Genomic DNA, 21,752 nt, shown 5'->3' with positions numbered 1-21,752 from the left:
ACCTGACAATTTCACTAGTTATAGTGTGCCCCAGATACTCGGTCTCCTGCACCAGGAATTCACATGTATCTTTTCTCAAGGTGAGACCAGGCTCAGATAACCTTATCAAAGCTTGTTAGAGAACACAATTATGTTCTTCTTCTGTCCTGCTAAAAAACAGAATGTCATCTTGAAAATAGATGACATTCTTTATTCCCTTGAATTCTTCTGACATAATTTCCTGAAAAACACAGGCAGCCGAGGAGAGGCCAAAAGGCATCCTGGTGAATTGAAACGTTCCCTCCATAGTTATGAACACGGTAAGGTTTTTTTACTTCTCATGTAAGCAAATCTGATGGTATGCGTTTTTAAGGTCCAATTTAGAGAACTTTTCTCCCATTCAATAACAAGATAATTTTGGTTATGTTTGGTAATGGAAAACTGTCAGTAACTATTTCATGGTTCAAATATATGCAAAACCACAATCATCCATCTGCCTTTGCCATGATAACCACATGTGACGCCCAACTAGTTGCTTCCACCGGCTTCATTATCCCTTCACTGAGCATGTCATACAGCATTTTTTTACCTCACTCCTTATCACTATAGGCACGCTCCTCAATTCATGTTTTACTGGTATAGCTCCCTTCTTGAGTATGATCTCATGCACATAACCATTCAATTGGCCCAACTCCTTCTTGAACACCTCCTTGGCTTCTTCAAGTATTCCCTCAACACCAACTTCTTCCACCACCATTACCTTGTTGGACACCCTAGGATTTATGATAATATGATGGTCATATTGTGGAATCCATCCTAAAATCAGTGGAGCCTCTTCTGCTATGTAAATTTTGACCATCACCTCTCTTGATTCAATCTTTATCAGAGCAGAAAAATACCCTAGAATATCAATGATTACCCCTGATATCTCATTGTAGTAATATCCTTAGGCAACAGTATGACCTCAGGCCACTTTTCCTGAAATAATGCTTTTGGAATTATAGTAAACATGGAACATGAATCCACCATAAGTTCCACCTCTCTACTCATGATCTGAAACACAGCAATGGGTCACGTCCATCATACCCCCAACTCATAATACGATTTTTGCAGTTCTCTTGAGAGAACTCTCCCATTTCTGTCACTACTACCCTCAACCTAACATTACCTGTGCAGATGTGTGCATAGTGCCCTCTACTTCTGCACTTCATGAACTCTGTTTGTAGTGAAGCAGGATTTGGAATCTCATTAATGGAAATTACTACCATACCTAAAACAACTTTTAGCTGGTTGTTTTGAGTTATAGTTCTTTCTAAAATCTCTTTGAATTTTTCCATTGGTACTCAACACCCTCAAGCTCTTAAGCTCCCCTTCATTCGTATGTACAGTGGACATTCTTATCTCTCCTTCTGCTATATCTCTCTTACTCATTTCAAGCATGCAAAGTTCTGATTCTACTACTACTTCTGCAATTTGAATTGCGTCTTTCAATGAAGGATATTTTGCTATCCACAACCTCTCTTGACTCTTTTTACTCTTACATTGCACTATCAATTGGTATCTAATTAGTTTATCTGTCATCTGCCCAAATTGATACTTATTAGGTAACCTTCTCAATCTTCTGACAAAGTCATCAATGGATTCTTCTGGTTTCTGCAAGTGGGTATAAAAATGTATCTTGTCATTGCTATATTAGTCTTTTTAGCACACCTTTGCTCGAAACATAACTTTGCTTCTTTAAAGACATTGTGTAGAGGATGATTTTCAGCATCTATAACATCAGGCAAAAACTTGAAAATGTGCTGACCCTCCTTTTCCAACACACCCAATAGCAATGCTTTTTTCCTTTCCGCCCTAGAATTTTGACCATCCGGGGCTAACAAGTCATTTTCAAAGCTAGCTATCAAATCCTCTCACAATATTGGAGGTGAACCTTGATGTGCCAGAAAGATTGGAGGCGTTATTATGGAATTGGCTTCCATATACATAATGCCTTTAACTTCTTCTCTAGTCACTACCAATAAGGTTTCTTAGGTACTTTCCTCTAATGTTTAATTGATAGCTGTGGGGTCCACTGCCGTGGGCTGTGCTGTGAGCTTCCTGTGAGCTGTTCCTCCCTTTGTAAGAATATTCAAATCAAAAATCCAAAACAAGATGAGAGCTGGACTGGTGAGTTTAATTCCTTTTGCTCCCTATTTTCCCTTTTAATTTTTTTTCTTTATTTGAACTTCCCAGCAATGTATTTTACATATAGTAAAATCATTTGCAGGCCGCACATGAGCAGGAGGCACTAGCCACAAGACCTCAAACTTGAGATGCCCCCCAAGCGGATCTTTCAATAAAGGTTGCGGCAGCGCTCAGTCTTGTGCCGGGCTAGGGTTGCTGTGCCTTTCTCAAAGGCTGTAAGTGGTTTGCGCTGAAACAGCTGTTGTGGCCATGCTCTGTCTAGTGCAGGCGCTTCTCGTGACTCGCGCTGGCTGATTGTGCCGGTAGCACACTCCTCTTGATTCGCACTCCACTCAACTCATGCTAGCCGATAGCTTCCCTCCTGCCAGCACAGATCCAACTGACACAAATGGAATCCACGCACCATGAGGCTCCAAATGACATAGTTCATAGAAAACAAGGCATGAGATGCCTTAAAAGCATAACAGTTTACTATTTCATCCTAGTTATCTGAGTTTTCTTTATCTGCCCTCATCTTTCCAGGTGGTAGAGTTTTGCCCACTGTGTTCCAGATGGCAGAATTTCCATTGAATGAGGTGGTCGGCTACAACTCTTGGCTAATGTGCTGTTGCCATGTCCATCACTTCTAAAACAATGCACACAGCACATACTGCACTACAGTCGCGATAGGACTTGAATGTTTGAAGGCGGCACACTTTATCAGCACACACTTACCATCCTAAAACATCTTTTTATCTATTAGTGAGAAGGGAACGATGTGTGGCCTCAAGCTTGATTATGAACACTGATATCCTAAACCATATTGGGTAATCATGAGATTTGATTCATTAATTTAATCCACCACAAAGAAACTGAAGTACATGCATAGAAAACTGTCTAATCCCAGTAACCAACAATTGTTATGTTATTTAAATTTATTGAGCTCACAGATACTCGGGAGTGTCCCGGCGCTAACAACAGAAAAAGGCAACCATCCCACGAAATTCATCAAAACAGCAAGGTCTTCAGGGATTTCCTGAACAAGAGAGAATCACGAATGGCTCTCAAAGACAGGGGAAGAGCGTTCCAGGCAAGGCAAGCTCTACGGGCGAAGGAATTGCCCCCCAAGCGGGCCCGCTCAAATTTAGGGGTCTGCATAAGCAGCAGTGAGGAAGACCTCAGCTGTCTCCTAGGGATGTATAAGGAGAATCTGACCTGAAGATACTTGGGGCCAAGACCATAAAGGGCTTTTTGTACAATTGACAGCATTTTAAATTTAAGACGTGACTGAACGGGGAGCTAGTGAAGTGCCCGCAGTTGGTCCCGGGCACTTTGCCGGGAGGACAATCCGCCCAGAAGTCTAGCTGCTGAATTCTGGACCACCTGTAATTTCGTTACAAGGTAACCAGGGCTCCCTACCAGGAGGGCATTGGCATAGTCTAAACGGGATAAAAGCAAAGCGCGCACCACCGTTTCTCTAGCCCTGTCTGGGAGCAAGGGGAGAAACTTCCTAAGACTCCGCAAAAGCCCAAAGCATGTGCCAGCAAGTTTTTTTATATGCGAGGCAAAGTTCAGGTTATCATCAAACCAAACACCGAGGTTTTTAACGGCTCCAATGATCGCTGGGGGGCCTGGAAAGCCCAAGGGCCAAAGTCTTGTTCTAAACTCGGAGGGAAAAGAGCCGAACAGCAGAACTTCTGACTTAGCCTCGTTGCATTTTAGCTGTGCATTGGCCAACCACTGAAATACCGAGGACAGACACTGATGAGGTTTAACCACCGAGTCATCTGCTTTGCTCCAGGTAAACAGCAGTTGGGTATCGTCGGCGTAGGCCATCACTTTAGCCCCCAGGGACTCCGCCAGGAAAACCAGTGGAGTCACATAGATATTGAAAAGCAGAGGGCTAAGTGACGACCCCTGTGGTACCCCCGTGGTGACATTCAGGGGAACCGAAGCGCACCGAGGGAGCCAGACCTGCTGAAGCCTACCCTCCAAAAAAGACCTGATCCAGAGCAACGCATTCCCTGACACTCCAATGTCCAAGAGGCGGTCGAGGAGCTTGGCGTGGGGCACCGTGTCGAACGCCGCCGAGAGATCCAGCAGTATAAGTGCCGCTCTCCCGCCGGCGTCCAGACACTCGCGAATCGGCTCCGAGACCTCCAGCAGAGCGGATTCGGTACTGTAGGAGGCCGGAATCCAGACTGCGCAGAATGAAACATGCCAGCCACCTCAACATGGTTAGTCAGTTGAGACGTGACTGCCTTCTCACACACTTTGGCCAAAATAGGCAGGAGTGAAATAGGACGATAATTCTCTGGGAGCAGAGGATCAAGGGAGGGCTTTTTAAGAAGTGGCAGAATTAGAGCATGTTTCCATGCCGAGGGAACAAGAGCTTCCCTAAGCGATTGGTTGACCAAATAGTTGACCTCGGGGTTGATGGTGTCTGCCAGATCGGAAAGTAATTACGGCTGGAAAAACCCTCTAACCTTGTGTTCAGGAGCAGCATTCTGCCTGTCATAGAGTGCTTCAATGCCTCATCAGGGGTAGTAAGCACTATATGCTTGCAACTACAAGTCAATACAATATATAACCGTCCTTGTCCACGTTCTTACTAATGCCATGACACTCTGCAGCAGGTCAGGCAATTGTAGTTCATGCAGGCTACATAGTAATTTGTTACACTGCTTAACAAACACACTTGGAAAAGGAAAAAATGCTACAGGTCATGTTCATCACCCAGTACTGTACTAGTTCACAACAATTACACCACCTGCCACCAACTGAACAGTCATGGAATAACTGAAGAGGTTTACCACATGCGGGTGGCCAATGGAGGAATTGAATTTAGTTCACAGCTGCAGGTCTGAAAAACCCACATAATAGAACCGCTTTTAACATCTCAATATGACACTTAGATAGAGGATGATATTAAGAAGGTTCATCCCAGCAGATCACTCCACGACAACTTCTGCCAACCTATGCCTGCTCAGGGTGATAAATTTCACATAAAATATCTCAGAATGGGCAACCTAGTGCAGTAACCATCCAAGTGGACTAGGATCATAAAAATACCATAAAGGGACCTGCAGAGATGCTCAAAGCTGCTAGCTTACTGAAAACAAACATAAACCGTACGCCTATCTCTCACACTTCATCCATCACTCTGCTAAGCGTTTCATCAAACAATACGCTTACTGCATTTCGGTGGTCATCACGCACGACATGAAAACACTTGCCACATGGGATCAAAACAAAGACAACACGCTGCCAACCATGCACACTTCAGGGTGTAGCATGTAACTCATGTAGGGAAGTGCTTCAGTGCCCCAGATAGGGGTAGTAAGCGCTATATAAATGTTACAATGCAATTCCACAGAACAAATGCCGTGGACTCCCAGTGACGTAACGCAATATGATGGGGATTCCCTGCAGAACTTGGCGAGCTCGTAGAGTATGTCCTACAACGTAAAGGCACAAACATCAATTGTTAAGTACTTCATTTTGTGTCTTGTGGAAATATGTGCATTTTCCTAGTGGCCCAAGCAAACTGCAGTGTCTTTCTCCCCAGGTGACAAATGACAAGCGAAATACTCCAACTCTATCTGAAGGCCACAATAAGACATTTCACTCTTGCCTTCCATTAGCATCTCGACTCGGTGCTCTAACATTTAGAGTGGAGAGTCATGGTGTCCATTTTTAGCACTTTATAAATCAATAACTCACTCTTCAGCCGCGAGATGCTTTTCTGCTGTGCCTTAAACTGTGCCCTTTAAATCGTTTAAGCGCGAGGCGTCTCAATCTGAAGGGGTTTTAGTTTAGACAATTAAGTGCCCTTACTTTATTATTTGGCTCCATTGTTTTGTGCAGTGTTTTCCATGACAAGGGAATTTATTTTTATTCCTGCCTCTTGCACTTAAGGATATGGCGCTGGGAGCTTATAGGATGATTAATTAGCTGCAGGCAGGGTTTCTTTCTAAGCATGTTTCTGAAGGGAATATAAGGCGGTGTTTGAAGAGCATATGGTGCACAACGAGCGGCAGGCAGTGGGCTGAAGTGTGTTGTGTTTTAGGGGGTTGTACATGAAAAGTGTTTTACCTTAGAAAGTGCATATCACCAGGGTGGGAACAGCATGCTCACAGCGCTAATAAATTTAGGGCGAAAACCTCCTCCTGTGTGTTTAATTCACATCTGCACAGGAGTGCACTTTTAGGAACTTACCCAAAATAGCTCACTGAAAAATAGCTTCTATAAAATGGCGACGCATCAAAATAGCACGTTGAATAATAGCTTTACTGCGAAATAGCTCAGGGGGATTAAGCATATTCCTTTACCTATTCTGGGAACGGAGTTGGTGCATTAAATCATCTTCTCCCAACATTTTTGGGGATACGTTTCTGACCGCCAGACCTCTGGGCTGTGAGCGCTGTTTGTAAATAAAGCTACTTTACAACGCACTATTTACATTTTGTGCTATTTAGAGCTTTGTTTTTCAGTCAACTTTTGGGCACACTAAATTTAGTGTTAATCAGTTCGTCATAGCTACCGAAACATTCTTTTGGGCATTTTACCTCAGAAGCAGCAGTGTGGAACTGTAGTGTCAGTCAAGAAGTGGCTCGTATCCTTGGAGTTTAGGAGCCACGTGGTCAGAGGTTAATGCACAGATGGTATCAACGCAACGTTGCCAATGAGAATTCAAATTACAGTACCACAGCGCCCCGCCTCGTGCCAAGGCAGCGTAAGAGCTTGGTTACTGACCACTTGAAGAGATGCAGGAGCAGATCATTACAGGGATACATCCCTGAACCAAGGAGTGGAGGTAAGCATGCTTACCATTGACAGGGTATTTTGCTAAGACAAAACGAAATGGGCGCATAAAAAATACTGAAAAAGCATTGGCGACTGTCACTGTTCTAAAGAGTGGTGTGCATACAGAGAAAGACTAGGCACCGAAAAGTAGAGTGCAAATAGCCCAACCTCTGTTTTGTTGACCCTTGACCTTCTAAGTATGTGGTCAGGGTTTCAGATACGTTTGTGGATTTTTTCCAATACTAAGGGGCTCATTATAATGGCAGAAGGACCGCCACAGCCGGGCCGACGGTTGCGGTCCTTCCGCCATCACACAGGAAATTCCCACCTCCAAATTAGGATGGAGGTGGGAATCCTAATGTGTACGCGGCGGTCCGTCCGCCCCGGTTCCGCAAGGCAGTCCTTTTATGCCCGCCTTGTGGAACCATGGCACAGGGCAGCATTGTGGCGGTGCCTTGAAGGCACCGCCGTAGGGATAACGGAATCCCTTTCCGCCTGTTTTTTTGCGGCGGTCATCCTGCCACAAAAGACAAGCAGAGGCTGGATTTGGGGGCTCGCTGTGGGCCACCTCTGTGTGGGGGGGGGGTATCCATGGTACCCCCCTGCATTTCCATGCACCAAGTGGCAGGCACCGCTTGGTACCTGCCACGTGGTGCAGGGAAATGCAGTGCTAGCACTTTTAACATTGCGGATGGTGCTGCAGACAGCAGCACCGTCCTCAATGTTAAAAGCCCAGGATGGGGGGCGCATCCTAATTGTAGTGGTGGGACCGCCGCACGTCTGGTAGGCGGTCCCAGCACCGCTATGTTGGCGGGCGGACTGATGCCCGCCATCGTAATGAGCTCCCAAGTATTAATGTCACCATCAGTATTTTTGTTGATTTAAGACTAGAATATGTTGTTCACTGTCAACAGGGTTGCCGTAGATCTCAAATGGAAACTCATTCCTGCACAAGATATGACTAGTCTTTCAGAGGGCTTCAGAAGACTCAGTGGCGGCTCTGTAAGCGCTCTAAAAGATGGAAGAAGAAAATTATTGGGCTAACCCAAGGACAGTTCACAGTTTTGCTGGATGATAAGTGGCACCTTAGCATTGTTGCCAGGCTGACTGTCACAGGGAGGCCGAGTTGGCAAATTTCTAGCCATAAACTTTCTTTTTGCCAATCTACTTCTCAGTGACATCGGGTATGAACACTGCTGTATTGTGTGAGTTGTTGGAATATGGGATTTTACACATTCCTGAATCTCCTTGGCTTTTGTGATATACAAGTCAAGTGTCTACAGAGGAATCCTTGCAAAGCACTCTTTTCTTCATGAAAATAAGTTATTGCAAATTCTCTTTTACTAGTGTTGGGATCTGAGTTGTGGTCTGAACTTATTCTGGTCTCTAAAAGTGCCATCATGTGAAATTGTATTTTTTGTACTTACAATGCAACTCGTGGACATTTCCAAAACCTACCATGGAAAAATGGATTTAACAAACTTTTAAGGAGATGATACATAGAAGAGTCCATATGTGGTGTTTAGAATTCATTTACAAGATTCAAATTAGAAAATGAATGGTACAGTTTAAGAATTTACAAAGTACTCATGCACCATAGTGTAATCCCTTGATGTGGAACATACCCTTCTTCCTTGTACGAAGACCATGCCACCCTCAACTCTTGTCAAGCCTACACAGCCTTCTCTGTATGCAAAGCAGCACATAGCGTCTGATGTTCCAATCTGATATGTCCAGTGATATGTCTCTCATGTCATTCGTTGTTATAGCAAGTCAGATATCCATCTATAAAGGCACCTCTTGCTGCACAGGACAAGACTGGGATATTAAAGCACTTCGAGGTATCATGTGTGAAGACCCTGATCTAAGGAGGCTTTTGGTGACTGAGACGGCATTTAGTGAGATTGATGCAGATTTTAGGAAATCTAGCAGGGGCACTTACACACTTTAGAACAATGGCAATCCAAGCCTACTTGACATGCGTGAGACCTGAAATATATGTAATGAGGCACAAGAGAGTGATGTGCATTTCACTTAGGATGGCCCCGAGGAGCTCAGTCAAGAGGGAACTCCTCTTAAAACCAGTTTGAAGATGGAGACTGCATTTTGCAGTCTTTGCTTTCGTTGGAATAAATAGACCTGACATTCCAAAGAATATTTAAACCAGTAGTGCAAGTGAATGACTAAAGAGCAGTGACAATGACTTTCCATGGGAATTGTGAGGGTGGGGAAAGATCTGCCTGGACATTTCAAGTGAAAAAAGCAAGTGTTGATAAGGGCATCTACTTGAGGCACCAGTGTCAGCCTGCCGTCAGTTGGAAATCCTAGGTTCACAACAAGTGGAAACTGATATGAGACCAGGCAGACGGACTGGTTATCAGAGAAACACAGATCTCCATATATGCAAATGGTGTGCAGACAGAATATCGAGTTGGAAATGTCTACCAACAGAAATATCGAGTCCGTCAGAAATATCGACATCAAGAATATTGTGGTCAAAAATATCGATTTTAAGGGAAGAAATATTGTTAAAAAAATTATAGAAGTCATTAGTATCGTTTGCAAAAATATAGTTGTTTGAAATATCGATTTTCTAATTAGTGTTATGTATTTTAGTATATATTTTAGATGTATGTGATGTATTTTTTGTATAAGAATTGTTTGTTTTTTAATATATGTGTTAAATCTTTTGTAGTTATCAATTTTATTTTAATTAAATGTTGTGTTTTTTAGTTCTGTAGCCGGTTGTGGGTTTATAGGGGAATAGGGTGGGAACTAATTTAATAATAATAAATGAATGATTATTTTTTATGTATTAATATTTATTTAATTGACATTTTATAGTGTTACGTTTTGGGAATTAAATTATTATTAATTAGCAATTAATTAATATTGATTAACAGCCAATTAATAATTAATTAATAATGGTAAATATGTAATTTTTTTAGGTACAGGTTGTGAGGTTTATAGGGGTAAAGGGTGGGAAGTAATTTATTTTTAAATAATTAATACGTTTTTAATTAATATTAATTAATTAATTGAAACTCAATTATGGAAATTGTGTAATTAATTTAGTTGTGGGTTTTGGGGTTTATAGGCATAAAGGATGGGAAGTAATTTATGTTTAATTAAGTTGTTAATTAATACTAATGAATTAATTGAAAATTAATTATGGAAATTGTGTAATTAATTTTAGCTGTGGTTTGTGGGGATTATAGGGGTAAAGTGTGGGAAGTTTAATAATTTTTGTGAGTTCTAATTATTGTTTTAATCAATAATCATTCTTTAAATGGTAATTAATTATGTTAATTTTTTAGTACATATTTTTTTTTAATTTAGATGTGGATTGTGAATTGTGTGGTGTTATAGAGTAGGAAATAAAAAAAGTTAATTTCTGTAATAGTTAATGTTTTTGTTTCTAAATAATTTCTAATTAAAAATCTTTATTTGTTTGAAAATTATTTTAATTTTATATAATATGAGTAGGTCTGTGTCATATGCATTTAACATTATGATATGTTTTTTTAAAATGTCTAATATTCAATATATTTGTATTTCAATTTTAACATATTCATATATTTACTTATTTATTTAGTTTTGTAACTATTTTTGACGTTAATATTTTGTTTGTCCATCCATCCACCCTTTTAACCATCCATTCACCCATTTGCCCATCCATCAACCCTTGTACCCAATAATCCACCATTCCACCCATACATCTATTTATTTACCCTTTCTCTCATGCATCCTTCCACTCACTCATCCATCCATCCTTTCGCACATTATCCATCCATTCACCCTTTCACTCATCCATTCATCCCTTCACTAATCCACCAAGCCATTTACCCATTTCACTATGCCCCAGCACATAGGCAATCTGAAAATGTGGAAGTCATAAGCCATGCATGATGCCTAGTTCCAGGACCTGAGGTGACTGTGACATGGTGTTGTTTCCAGGGCTTTAGGTAGTTGAAAAAACTTAGGGGTCTCTCCAAAGGGCGTGCTAAATGTAATTAGGGGTGTGGCTTAAAACACAGTAGCTAAAAATCTGTGCTTAGCATAGTATGCTCCGCCGACTGATATTCTGCTCCTTCTGTTATTGCATCCAGCCATATAATACATCACACCTACAACAAGCCAGGCCTATTGGCTTTGTCAATGGTTGTTAGTTGCATAAAATAAAAAAGCAGCAACTATGTCTTCCTTGTATATAATATTGAAAATGTATCAGTTCTAAAATGATGAGGCTGTGAAAGAACTATACATGAACTGGATTCTGTACTTTCCTTCCATCTGGTGAGGTGCAACATTTTTCTTTATGTACAGTTAAAACAGAATGCCCTAACCTAGACAGAGGCAGGAGGAGGCCCACCACATGCTTTAACAGCCCAGACTGGCCCATTGTCATTCTGTATGTGACAAACAGCCGGCATACAGAATGACAGTGGGCGGGGTGGGGCTGCTCTTGTGCTCAGAGGATGAGTGTGAAGCGGCCTCATCAGGGAGTTGAGGCTTCTCGCAGGGGAACAGTGCTGTTCCCCAATGCACAAAATACAGACAAAAGGCGTCCATAAAAGGGATCATCACAGACGACGGACGTGAGATCCAAATCACGGACGGTCCTTGAAATTTACAGATGGTTGGTCACCCTATCAACTTGAAGGTGTGGCTGGCACGCACCAACTCCAGCCCGAACAGCCCAGCCGACGCAGCTGACAAGGGGGCTGAAGCCCGTTCTGCCCAATGGGTGTTGCGTGCCTGTGTGAAACTCAGTTACAGTCTCTTGTATTTTTCATGATGGTTGATGGCCGTTGTCACGTCTGTGGCACAAAGAGATCCTTCTGAAGTGGTGTGGTCTGTTATGATCAGAGTCCCTGCAGCGATTGACCTTTTCTGGTCAAGTTTAACCACATATTTTGTGAGTCTGCAGCTGAGCTGCATGTCCTTCCCATTAAAGCAATCTAAAACTGCTGGCCTGCAGCTGCGAAAACTTTTCTGGTTCCAGATGGATGGCAGTATACTTTTTTGATCTTCCATGTTGCCTTTGCAGATGCATATCTGGTGGATCAGCGTCTCAGGGGCTCACCTGTAGAGCCGGCAGAGCCAGTCCTATTTGCATGCTTCCGTTGGGAGACGCCAACGTGTCGGCATGCAGCCCATTCGGTATTTCATGAAAGCTGTTTTCAATTGCGCTTTAACTGCTGTGCCCAAGTATGGCTGGTGAACTAATTCAGTGTAAGACGACAGTGTGAGCCAAGCGTGCCTCCTTTTAGCGAAGTCCTCCTTGTCCACAAGCAACGAGCAAATCTTGGCTGATTTGTTACTGTTGCTTTAATTTGGTGGTAGGTGCTGAAGGATTCTCATTGGTCTGTTAAAGCTAAGGATGCCAGGGAGTTGCCACGGTATGACCTGGCTGGGAAGTGGGCACTTCCATTCATATCTATCCAGAGGAGCGAGAAAAGTATGGCAAAAGGTGCCTCCTTTAGTCTGTAACAAAGCTTGATGAAAGTGCCCTCCCTTGCTATTGATTGACTAGGCCAAACTCGAGTCGTATTTGGGCTGAAGACATGTAGGCTGGTAGAGAAAACAGTGATTTCAAGAGTCTAGTAATAACTTGGTCCAGATAGATGCCGTCCGTTTCCCTCAAGATTTCACTTCCATATACAATGGTGGGAATTAGTTTTGCCTGAATTATTTTCAGCAAGAGTAAGTATGTAGAGCATCTGGTGGCAACGTTAGTGCGCTTTAATACAGCTGTGAGGAAGACGGACTTCTGTTGTATCAGCTCTAGATGTAGTTTGAATGTGGTTTGAATGTACCTTTACTGTCCAGAAGCACGCCAAAGTACTTGTATCCCTGTATGTCCTCAATTTTGTTGACGCCCACGTGCCACTGATTAAAGTGCCACTGATTAAAGTGCCACAAAGACTTTGAGTGACATTGTTTTTAACTTTTTTTAATTGATGGGCATTGTGTGAGCAGTAGAATATTGAGCTGTAGTATCTAAAAGCCTTTGAAGACCAATGTATGTCTGACTAAGCAATATCAGGTCATCGGCGTACATAAGGCATGGTAGTATAGCATTTCCCAGTTTCAGTGCATAGAAGCTCACTTAGGCTAAGCTGGTTGGCAGGTCAGCTAAAAAAAGGTTGAAAAGAGTTGTGGCTAGTACGCACCTTTGTCGTAGCCCTAGGTAGGTTGGGATCTTGTAATCGAATTGATGCCTACTGGAGTCTACATTCTATGATAAACCACAACAGATGGTAATGGGCCTGGGGGTGCATGTATGCCATGTGTGCTAAATGCAGGTCTAAACAGTAATGTTCCACAGAGGGCACACCTAATCCACCTGCTGATTTGTCGGCAATAAGCTTGCAAATTGCCAGACGAGGTCTCTCTGAGCCCTAGATAAAGGCCTCAATGGCCTTATCTATCTGACGGAGGGTCGAGAGGGGTATTAATTGGAGAAGCATGGCTAATACATATGTGATTCAGGGAAGGATAACCATTTTCACAGCTTGAGTCTGTCTCCAGTTAGAGGGATTTCAGTGGGACAACTTCGCGAAGTCCAGTCGCATTTGCTCCATTAAAAGGGTCCAGATTATACGCCACAATGCGTTTTAGGCCCCTATTTACTAGAATGCCCAGATACATAATGTGGGAATTCTTCCACTGAAATGGGTAGTCGGCTATGACAGCACAGGTGGTGATCTGCAGCAATGGTAATTCCTCGCTCCTTCCCCAGTTCACTTTGTAGCCGGATACTGCTGAAAAGTCATCGATAGTCTCCAACACCACAGGGATAGAGGAGGGAAAGGCTGAAAAGGTAATTAAATGTAATCTTCATATAGATACAATGTCCAGGGACCTCTGGGCGTTGGAATACCTATTATCCGATCTGATTGGCACACTGATGCTGCTTGAGGTTCCATTGCAAGGAGAAATAACAGGGGGTAGAGTGGGTAACCTCAGTCACAGTAAATTGTTATGCAATGGGTAAAACACACACAGCCCCCAATGGAAGAGATGGCCCACAACGTTCATGCTTCCACCCACCCTGACAATGCCAATAGTGAAATTAGAGGAAGACAATTATGTGCCCCCTTTGGATGGCCTGGATTGCTATTCTACATAGACAACATTTTAGTAAAATCAAATGTTGGAGATGTTTTTGTACAATGCATATCCTGAAGGTATGTATTTCAAGATCGTATTATATATAATAATAAAGAGCAAGCATTGGCAAAGCCAATAGGTTTTGCCTATGTGAAATCTATTGTCTTTGTCACTGTTTTTGTACAGGTTGCAGATGACTATAATAAAGATGTGAAATAACAGAAAGATCTGCTTGGTTGGGGAACTGGGTTGGAGCATCGGCGTGGCTCAACATCCAGTGATCCTGGCCAAATCATAAAATCTACCCAGTACCATAAAAACGGTGTCTTTGTGCAAAATAACTGGTGCTCTTATAAAGCTCTGGAGTAAGTTATAGAACTTTTAGGTGCTTTTTATAAAAGCTGGCCATACTGTGAAAAAAGGTGATCCATACACTTTCAAGGTGTGCCAGTGTCCTAGGCGAGAAGAAGAGGAAGCTTGCGAGGTCAGTACTTATGAGGGGATCGAAGAAGCATTAGGAAGCGCTGCAGTGGCGGTGGAGGAGGCAGAGCTCACACTGCACCACAGGAGCACTGGGACGACAAGTGGTCGGTAGGGGGCGGGGAGATATCACCCAGCGCTGGATATGGTTTGGGGTAGTAGTAAAAGATAGCAATAATTGGTATTCAGTGGGTTTCCTAGACCTTTTGGCTCCTGTGCGCTTGTGACTGCTTGTTTAGTAGTAAAATATACCAACAATCGGTGTTCAGTGGGGTTCCTAGAGCTTTTGGTCCCTGTGCCACTGCACCTGCTGCACCTTTCAAATCTTGCCCACAGTGCCTGCAAGGTAAAAGAACTTGACTGCTTTTTTAGTAGTAAAATGTAGCAATAATCAGTGTTTAGTGGGTTTCCTAAAGCTTTTTGCCCCTGAGCCACTGCAGCTGCTGCACTATTCAAATCTTGCTCATAGTGCCTGCAAGGTAATTGCACTTGTGACTGCTTGTGTAGTAGTAAAATATATCAGCAATCGGTGGTCAGTGGAGTCCGTAGAGCTGTTAGCCCCTGTGCCACTGCACCTGCTGCACCATTCAAATCATCATAAACCTAGTACCTGCAAGGTAACTACTCTTGTGACCGCTGGTTTAGTAGTAAAAGGTAACCATAAACAGTGTTCAGTGGTTTCCTAGACCTTTTGGCTGCTGTGCCAATACACCTGCTGCACTATTTAAATCATGACCCTACTGCTTGCTAGGTAGCCGCACTTGTGACTGCTTGTATAGTAGTAAAATATAGCAATAATCAGTGCTCAGTGAGTTCCTTAAACATTTTGGCCCCTGGGCCACTGCACATTTACATCATGACCCTAGTGCCTGCAGTGATAAATGAGGAAATTGTTTATATCCAGTAATATATGTGTTCCGAAAAAGGCACAGTTGCAGACGGAATACATAATTATTATGTAGGCAAACATAAACACAGAAGCTTTCATAAAAGTGCCTTTAACCCCTTCAGTGCCCCGCCCTTTCCCCGCCCTGTGCCGGGCCTTTCATTAGCGGGCGGGGTTCATGACGAGATAATCTCGTCATGGGCACAGCGCAACCGCGCTCCATGACGAGACCATCTCGTCATGGGCACTGAAGGAGTTAAACTTCTCCAAAATGAGTTGCCACAGATGTCCAAATACATATACGTTACACATCAAAGTGAAAACCAAACATTATTAAATTGTTTTAGAATGTGGCTGGCTTTTTCCTGTGAAAAGATCTTATCCTGTGCTTGGCAGTGAATAGGCTATAAAGAGTGTAAATTACCCAAGATCGCCATACGTTAGGCTGAGACTGAAATAAAGTTTTGTACTTTATTCCTAAATAGGCAGTTTCACAAATGAAATGATCTCACCAAAGAAGAGAAAGGTTGTACAAAATATGTTAAAATACGAAAAAGTCTCTGCAAAAATTCCAAAAATGTATTTCATTCACATGCAGGGCTGTTTCATATTAGGAGTACTAGCACATCAGACTAAATCAGTGAAGTCTCCATGCTCCCTCCTGATTTTTGCACGTGACACCCAGTTGATAACGGGCAAGCATATATTTACCAGTTAATCAATGTGAAAGAAAACAAGTAACTAGTACATCAGACTAAATCATTGCAGGATTTTTTTTGTATTAGTTTTCAAACATTATTTTAGACACATTTGTGGATCCACCCACCCAGACAATGCCAATAGTGAACTTCATGGCCATCGAATGAACGGCAAATGTTTTGTGTTGCTGAAAAACAAGATACCTTTTGAGATGGCGATGTCTAAAATAAAAATGGCACAAGCAGGCTCCATGGAAAAAATACACTGCATTCCTCTTTCCTGTAAATGCTCTCTGAAGTAAGCCAAAAGCAAAATAATCACCAGGGTCCCACCAAGAGAGAGCTTGACATTTGACCTCGGTGTTTTAATGCAAAACAAATGTGATGCATTAAGACCACTTATAGGCCTGTTTGTACAAAAAACGAGTTTGTTGAAGATTACTGAAAACACAGCTTTAGCATGGGGAGGTACAAACTCGAGCTGGACAGCCTAAAGCAAATAAAGGCAGCAAATTGAAAGCCAGAAAATGTGAGTTACAAACCACAAAGCCAATGGCAAGCAACGGGCATAATGCATTCCCAGGTCAACTTTCTGAAGCTCCCAAGGATGCCACACAGCTGCGCTGTCTTGTAGGGCTGCGACCTAAAAAGAGATCAAATAATGTGACTCTAGCAACAGACTTTAGCTACTATCAGGTCACAAGTTTGTCCATGCCCTTAGGACGGATTACTTTATAAGCAAGAATGTACCATAATTTGTGATCACCATGGCTTGTCAAAATTATGATAATGCGATTAGTTTTATATTTCTTATTGTGACAAGAATTTGTAAGGTCATCGGAAGCTTTATATTGTCTTTATGTTATATTGTTCAATAGTTGCAAGCATTTAACAATGTCTTTGTTGCTCTTTTCATTTTACAACTATAACAATCTTGCAAATCTTTCCCTAGAAAATACTCCTATCAAAGCCTGTTGTACCTTATAATGTTTTCGCATAGTCTTTGCCTGGATGATAGGGCGCCTTACAACATTCCCTGTCAAATACAGTCTCCTGCTGATGTCCCCGAAGTGCCATCATTTAAATGCTGATTGGGGTTTTCATGCCTCCCTTCACCACATACCGGCTTCATCGTGAATTACTCTGAAGTCTTTTGCGGTGGTCTGCATGCACCTAGAACCATTTTCATTACATAGGTAATTAGCACAATGAATTAAGCTATTTTTTGATGGAGAACAGTACCTCATGTAGGAGATAATGGGAAATATCATCCACGAGGATATTGCCAGTTTAATTCAAATGAGATCTTAATTTCTCAGAGGTTTATTCATTTTCAGTTTCACTGATTAATATCCCATTGATAGCAGAGCCATCTATTTAAAAAAAGAATAATTGAGGGCTCCTAGAAGAACTGGATTAGAGACTAATGTCTTGCTGAAAATGCACCTTTGTTATTATACCCCTTGGGTCCAACTGCAGGAGGCGACGGTGGCAGCTTTTCCTAATGCCTCCTATCCAGTGTCTATTTACAGCAGATGGCTATAGTCTAACCACTGCAACCTACATTTAGGTTTTCTGAGAAAAGTGCAAGGGAAGTCGCAATTCCGGTTCTCTTTTAATCGCTAAGCACAAATAAATGTGTAATTGAAATGCAATCTTGTTTTGCAAACAAATATAATTTGATTACAGCGAACCTTGTGCTGGAAAACATGTGCCTTATTTGCAGCGTTTGTAAGGAAGGAGAGAATCTAAATGTGTGTTCTGTTCTGGATTGTCTCCTGTCGTTGGTCAGTGATGAGGTGAATTATATTTATTCAGTGTATTTTCCATGGATGAATCGCTGGATCAATGGACAGCGTAATAATTTTCCCTCTTGCGCTTTAGGTGTGCACCTTCCAATACCACACCATTACTTGAGCTCTGTACATTGACACCACGAGGAAAATGAAGAAATCAATGTTTTCGTACAGTAACCAAATAAATGCCTTGGATTAAATCACATTTGTAATATGTGTATTTCTACACTGTGCCATCACCTGCAAGGGTATTCTGGCGCTAAGCAGATATGCGCTTAGTGCAAAAACAACATTTGATGGACAGAATACAGAACAATGTCCTATATTCACCCCAGTACAGAGATCTGAGCCTAAATCCATCGTTTTTTTGCTCACCATGCCATTCCAGTTTGAACCCAGCCATATGCAAATCAGTCTTGACCCTGTGCCTCATGGGAACAGTCCAGCCCACACTGCCAAGCCAGGTCCTCCCTGGACTGGAACCAAGCATCCTAGGACCGGTTTCGGGGGTTTCACCCCTCCTCAGCCAGGATAGCTTGATTCCAGTGGCATGGAGAGCACGGGACTCACGTCTGAGCATACCCGTCTCACTCCCATGAGGCATAGGGTCAAGACGGATTTGCGTATGGCCATGTCTGAACTGGAGTGGCGTGGTGAGCAAAATAACGATGGATTAAACCCAGATCTGTGACTGGGGGTGAATGTTTTGCCAATGTGCAACATTCCGTCCATCATCTTGTGTGTTTTGCTGTTCGCCCTATGTGGGAAGGGTATACCCAGACGTGGGTCCCGTGCTCACTGCGCCACTGGAGTCAAGCTATCCTGGCTGAAGAGGGGTGAAACCCTGAAACTGGTCCTAGGATGCTTGATTCTGGTCCAGGGAAGACATGGCCTGGCAGTTCGGGCTGGACTGTTCCCATGAGGCACAGGGTCAAGACTGATTTGCATATGGCCATGTCTGAACTGGGAAGGCGTGGTGAGCAAAATAACGATGGATTAAACCCAGATCTGTGACTGGGGGTGAATGTTTTGCCAATGTGCAACATTCCGTCCATCATCTTGTGTGTTTTGCAGATATGTGCTTAGCCCTGCCTAGGGCAGTTTGAAAAGCCAAGTCCTCAGCGAGAACTGAGAGAAGAAGAAGCTCTGACATGGAGTGGTAGGTCGTTCCAGGCTTTAGGAGCGATGTAAGAAAACACCTGTCCTCCTGATCTGGTTCTGTGTTTGCGTGGGATGTGTACGAGTAAGAGTATTCTGGATGGTTGATGGAAGGGGATACGACTGATCAGGTAAGTAAGGCCTAAGTTGTGTAGTGCTTTGCATCTGTGTGAGGAGTGTGAAATGAGCTAGTTTCTGGTTAGGGAGCTCATGAATCTCCCTGAGGTGTGGTCTGATGCAAGTTCCTTTGTACAGAACAGAAAGAGATTTGAGTGCCACCGTGCTCCCACAGCATGGGCTCCCAGGGAGCCCAGGGCCAGAGAGCACCACAGTATGCCTTCCCTGCTCCCGTGCCTGTGTCTGGTGTGAACGGCACTCGCACCGCCATCACCACCCATTCACACATTCACAGGAAGGAAAATATGAATGCTGGCTCCTGTGCCATCACATAGCAGTGTTAGTAGGGCTGGAAGCCAGTCCATCCATGTGGTCTTGGGCTCCACTCTCAGCCCAAGGTCTTCCAGGATCGAATAGAGGAGCAGGCGCACCCTGGTAATGAATCACTATATATTTTAAGTGAAATCTGCAAAAGGTTTTATGGACAATTACAAAGTTAACAGTGAAATTCAAATTCTAAATATCTTTATTCTGAATCTTTTCAATCCATAAAAGTGCAAACATTGAGACATGAAATATAAAATCACAAGGCACAGAACAAATAACTAAGGGGCATATTATCAAGCCAGGCGATAAAGTTATCGCCGCTTTAGCGGCAGAAAACTGCTGCTAAAGCGGCGATAATGGGCTTGATAATATGCTCTACGGAATTCCAATTGAAGCCCATGTTAGATGTCCTTCACATCTAACATGGGCTTCAATTGGAATTCCATAGAGCATATTATCAAGCCCATTATCGCCGTTTTAGCGGCAGTGTTCTGCCGCTAAAGCGGCGATAATTTTATCGCCTGGCTTGATAATATGCCCCTAAGAAGGTGCGAGTTAAAAGTCTAAACAACAGGTCATCTTTCCTCAAGTTTCTAAGACTCATGATTGATTTTAAAAAACATGCAACATTAAAAATTAAAAATTCATCGGGTAACATCTGTAAGAAGATGAGGGTGGGGTGAACTTGTACAAATCCCTTATCCTTCAATATCGGAATGATAAAAGTTTGTCTAGGTTCAATAAAACATTTACATAACATTGCAAAATGAAGTGAGTCCTCCGGGGACACATTGTCGCAGCCTCAGGGACCCATAAACTCCGGGTCAAAACATCCTCTGGGAAACGCTAACAATAGATGCAGAAAATTTAAACTGAACCTAGTAAGAAAAAATCTCTCGTAATTGTTTTTGACTAGGGCAAGGTAGGGCTCCGTCCACTGTGTCGCTGTCACCTGCATATATCTACGAACGGTGGGCTTCAATAATTCAGACTCCTCTCTATATAAGTATCGTCTTTCTAGAAAGTTATTCTTCACCCTGATGTCACCCACTTTGCATCTCTCGGACTGTTAAATGCAGTCTACCCCAACCAAACAATGAGCGGAGAGCTAAGAAGTCGGTCAGGTATCCTACACCCAGCTCTCATGCACACACAGTGATGGGGTGCTTTGAGGGACACATAATGATAGTGTTTTGCGAAAGTGCGCAATCCGCAAATGTGGGCCACTCTTTTTTAGGGTGCCCGTGCCAATTTTGCATCCCAATCCAACCCTGTTCCAAAGGGCCCGGAGGTCAGAAATATCCTGTGGAAAAGGGTGCAGCTAAATCAGTTTCAGCAGTCCATTCCCTGCTCCATATGTGGCCCACAGTAATACAGAACCCTGGAATTACCAATACCTGCTGTATCAATAATATGGCGTGTGGTATTACCGCAACGCCATTAACATCGGAGTCGTGATGTGGGCTATCATATTTTGCTTGACTTTAAACATTATGTCTTAGTACCAAAAAGCAATAGCGTGGACTATTTACCAGTTTTACGTTTAAACTCACTTGTTTTTTTTTCTTCCAGATTTTGCGTCGGAGATAAATTTTTTCTGAAGAACAACATGATCTTGTGTCAGATGGACTATGAGGAGGGACAGCTGAACGGAAGTTTTGATTCCCAGGTTCAATAACAAAGCCCTGCCTGCCGGAAGCAAAGCGGGACGGGTGCTCTGCGCACAAGCAGCGAGGAGCGTCTGTTGGCTTGCCTGCAATATTTTTTTAAGTCTCGGTCCGCAAAGGACTGCTAACATTGTAGTACTTTTTCCCCCTCCAACACAAAGCAAGTTACACTTTTAGATGTACAGTTGTGCCTGCTTAGCTGAGCACTGCATTTGCCTGTATGTTTGTGATTTTTGGGGGAACTCGGGAGGGGTCTGTACAGTCTGTTTTCTGTATATAAACTGGAACATTTATTTTATGAAAATGTATTGCAATTTTATTACTGGTGTGAATTAAACATGATGAATGTTTCCTAGTGGTCTGTCTTGCTGCTTTTTCAAAACATGCCCAGGTGTGCTTTAATTAGCGTTACATGCTGTTAACATTAGCTTCTGATCAGAATGGGAGGATTACTCTGCTGAGGTAAGGGGTACCACAGAAGTAAATCACACCACACGTGCACGCTCTCATTAATGCCCACCGGTCAGAATTCTGGGTTGTGCGGTAATTATCACAC

General features: G+C 42.8%; 1 protein-coding gene across 6 annotated transcripts in view; it reads left to right on the top strand.

Annotated features, from left to right (window-relative positions):
• LMO1 (LIM domain only 1) overlaps positions 1-21,546 on the top strand; it is a 506,754-nt gene extending 485,208 nt beyond the window's left edge. For all 6 annotated transcript variants that reach the window (XM_085646830.1, XM_085646832.1, XM_085646834.1 and 3 more), the window contains one exon: positions 21,102-21,546. In XM_085646830.1, coding sequence (XP_085502956.1) covers positions 21,102-21,207 — 106 coding nt within the window. In that variant the 3' untranslated portion in view covers positions 21,208-21,546. The remainder of the gene's footprint in view (positions 1-21,101) is intronic.
• Positions 21,547-21,752: the final 206 nt, after the last annotated feature.

This window comes from Triturus cristatus, chromosome 3_2 (genome assembly GCF_964204655.1).
Source record: "Triturus cristatus chromosome 3_2, aTriCri1.1, whole genome shotgun sequence".
In the NCBI taxonomy this organism is placed as follows: domain Eukaryota; kingdom Metazoa; phylum Chordata; class Amphibia; order Caudata; family Salamandridae; genus Triturus; species Triturus cristatus.
The sequence above is the reverse complement of the archived record's forward strand: the minus strand, read 5'-3'. Positions and strand labels throughout refer to the sequence as shown.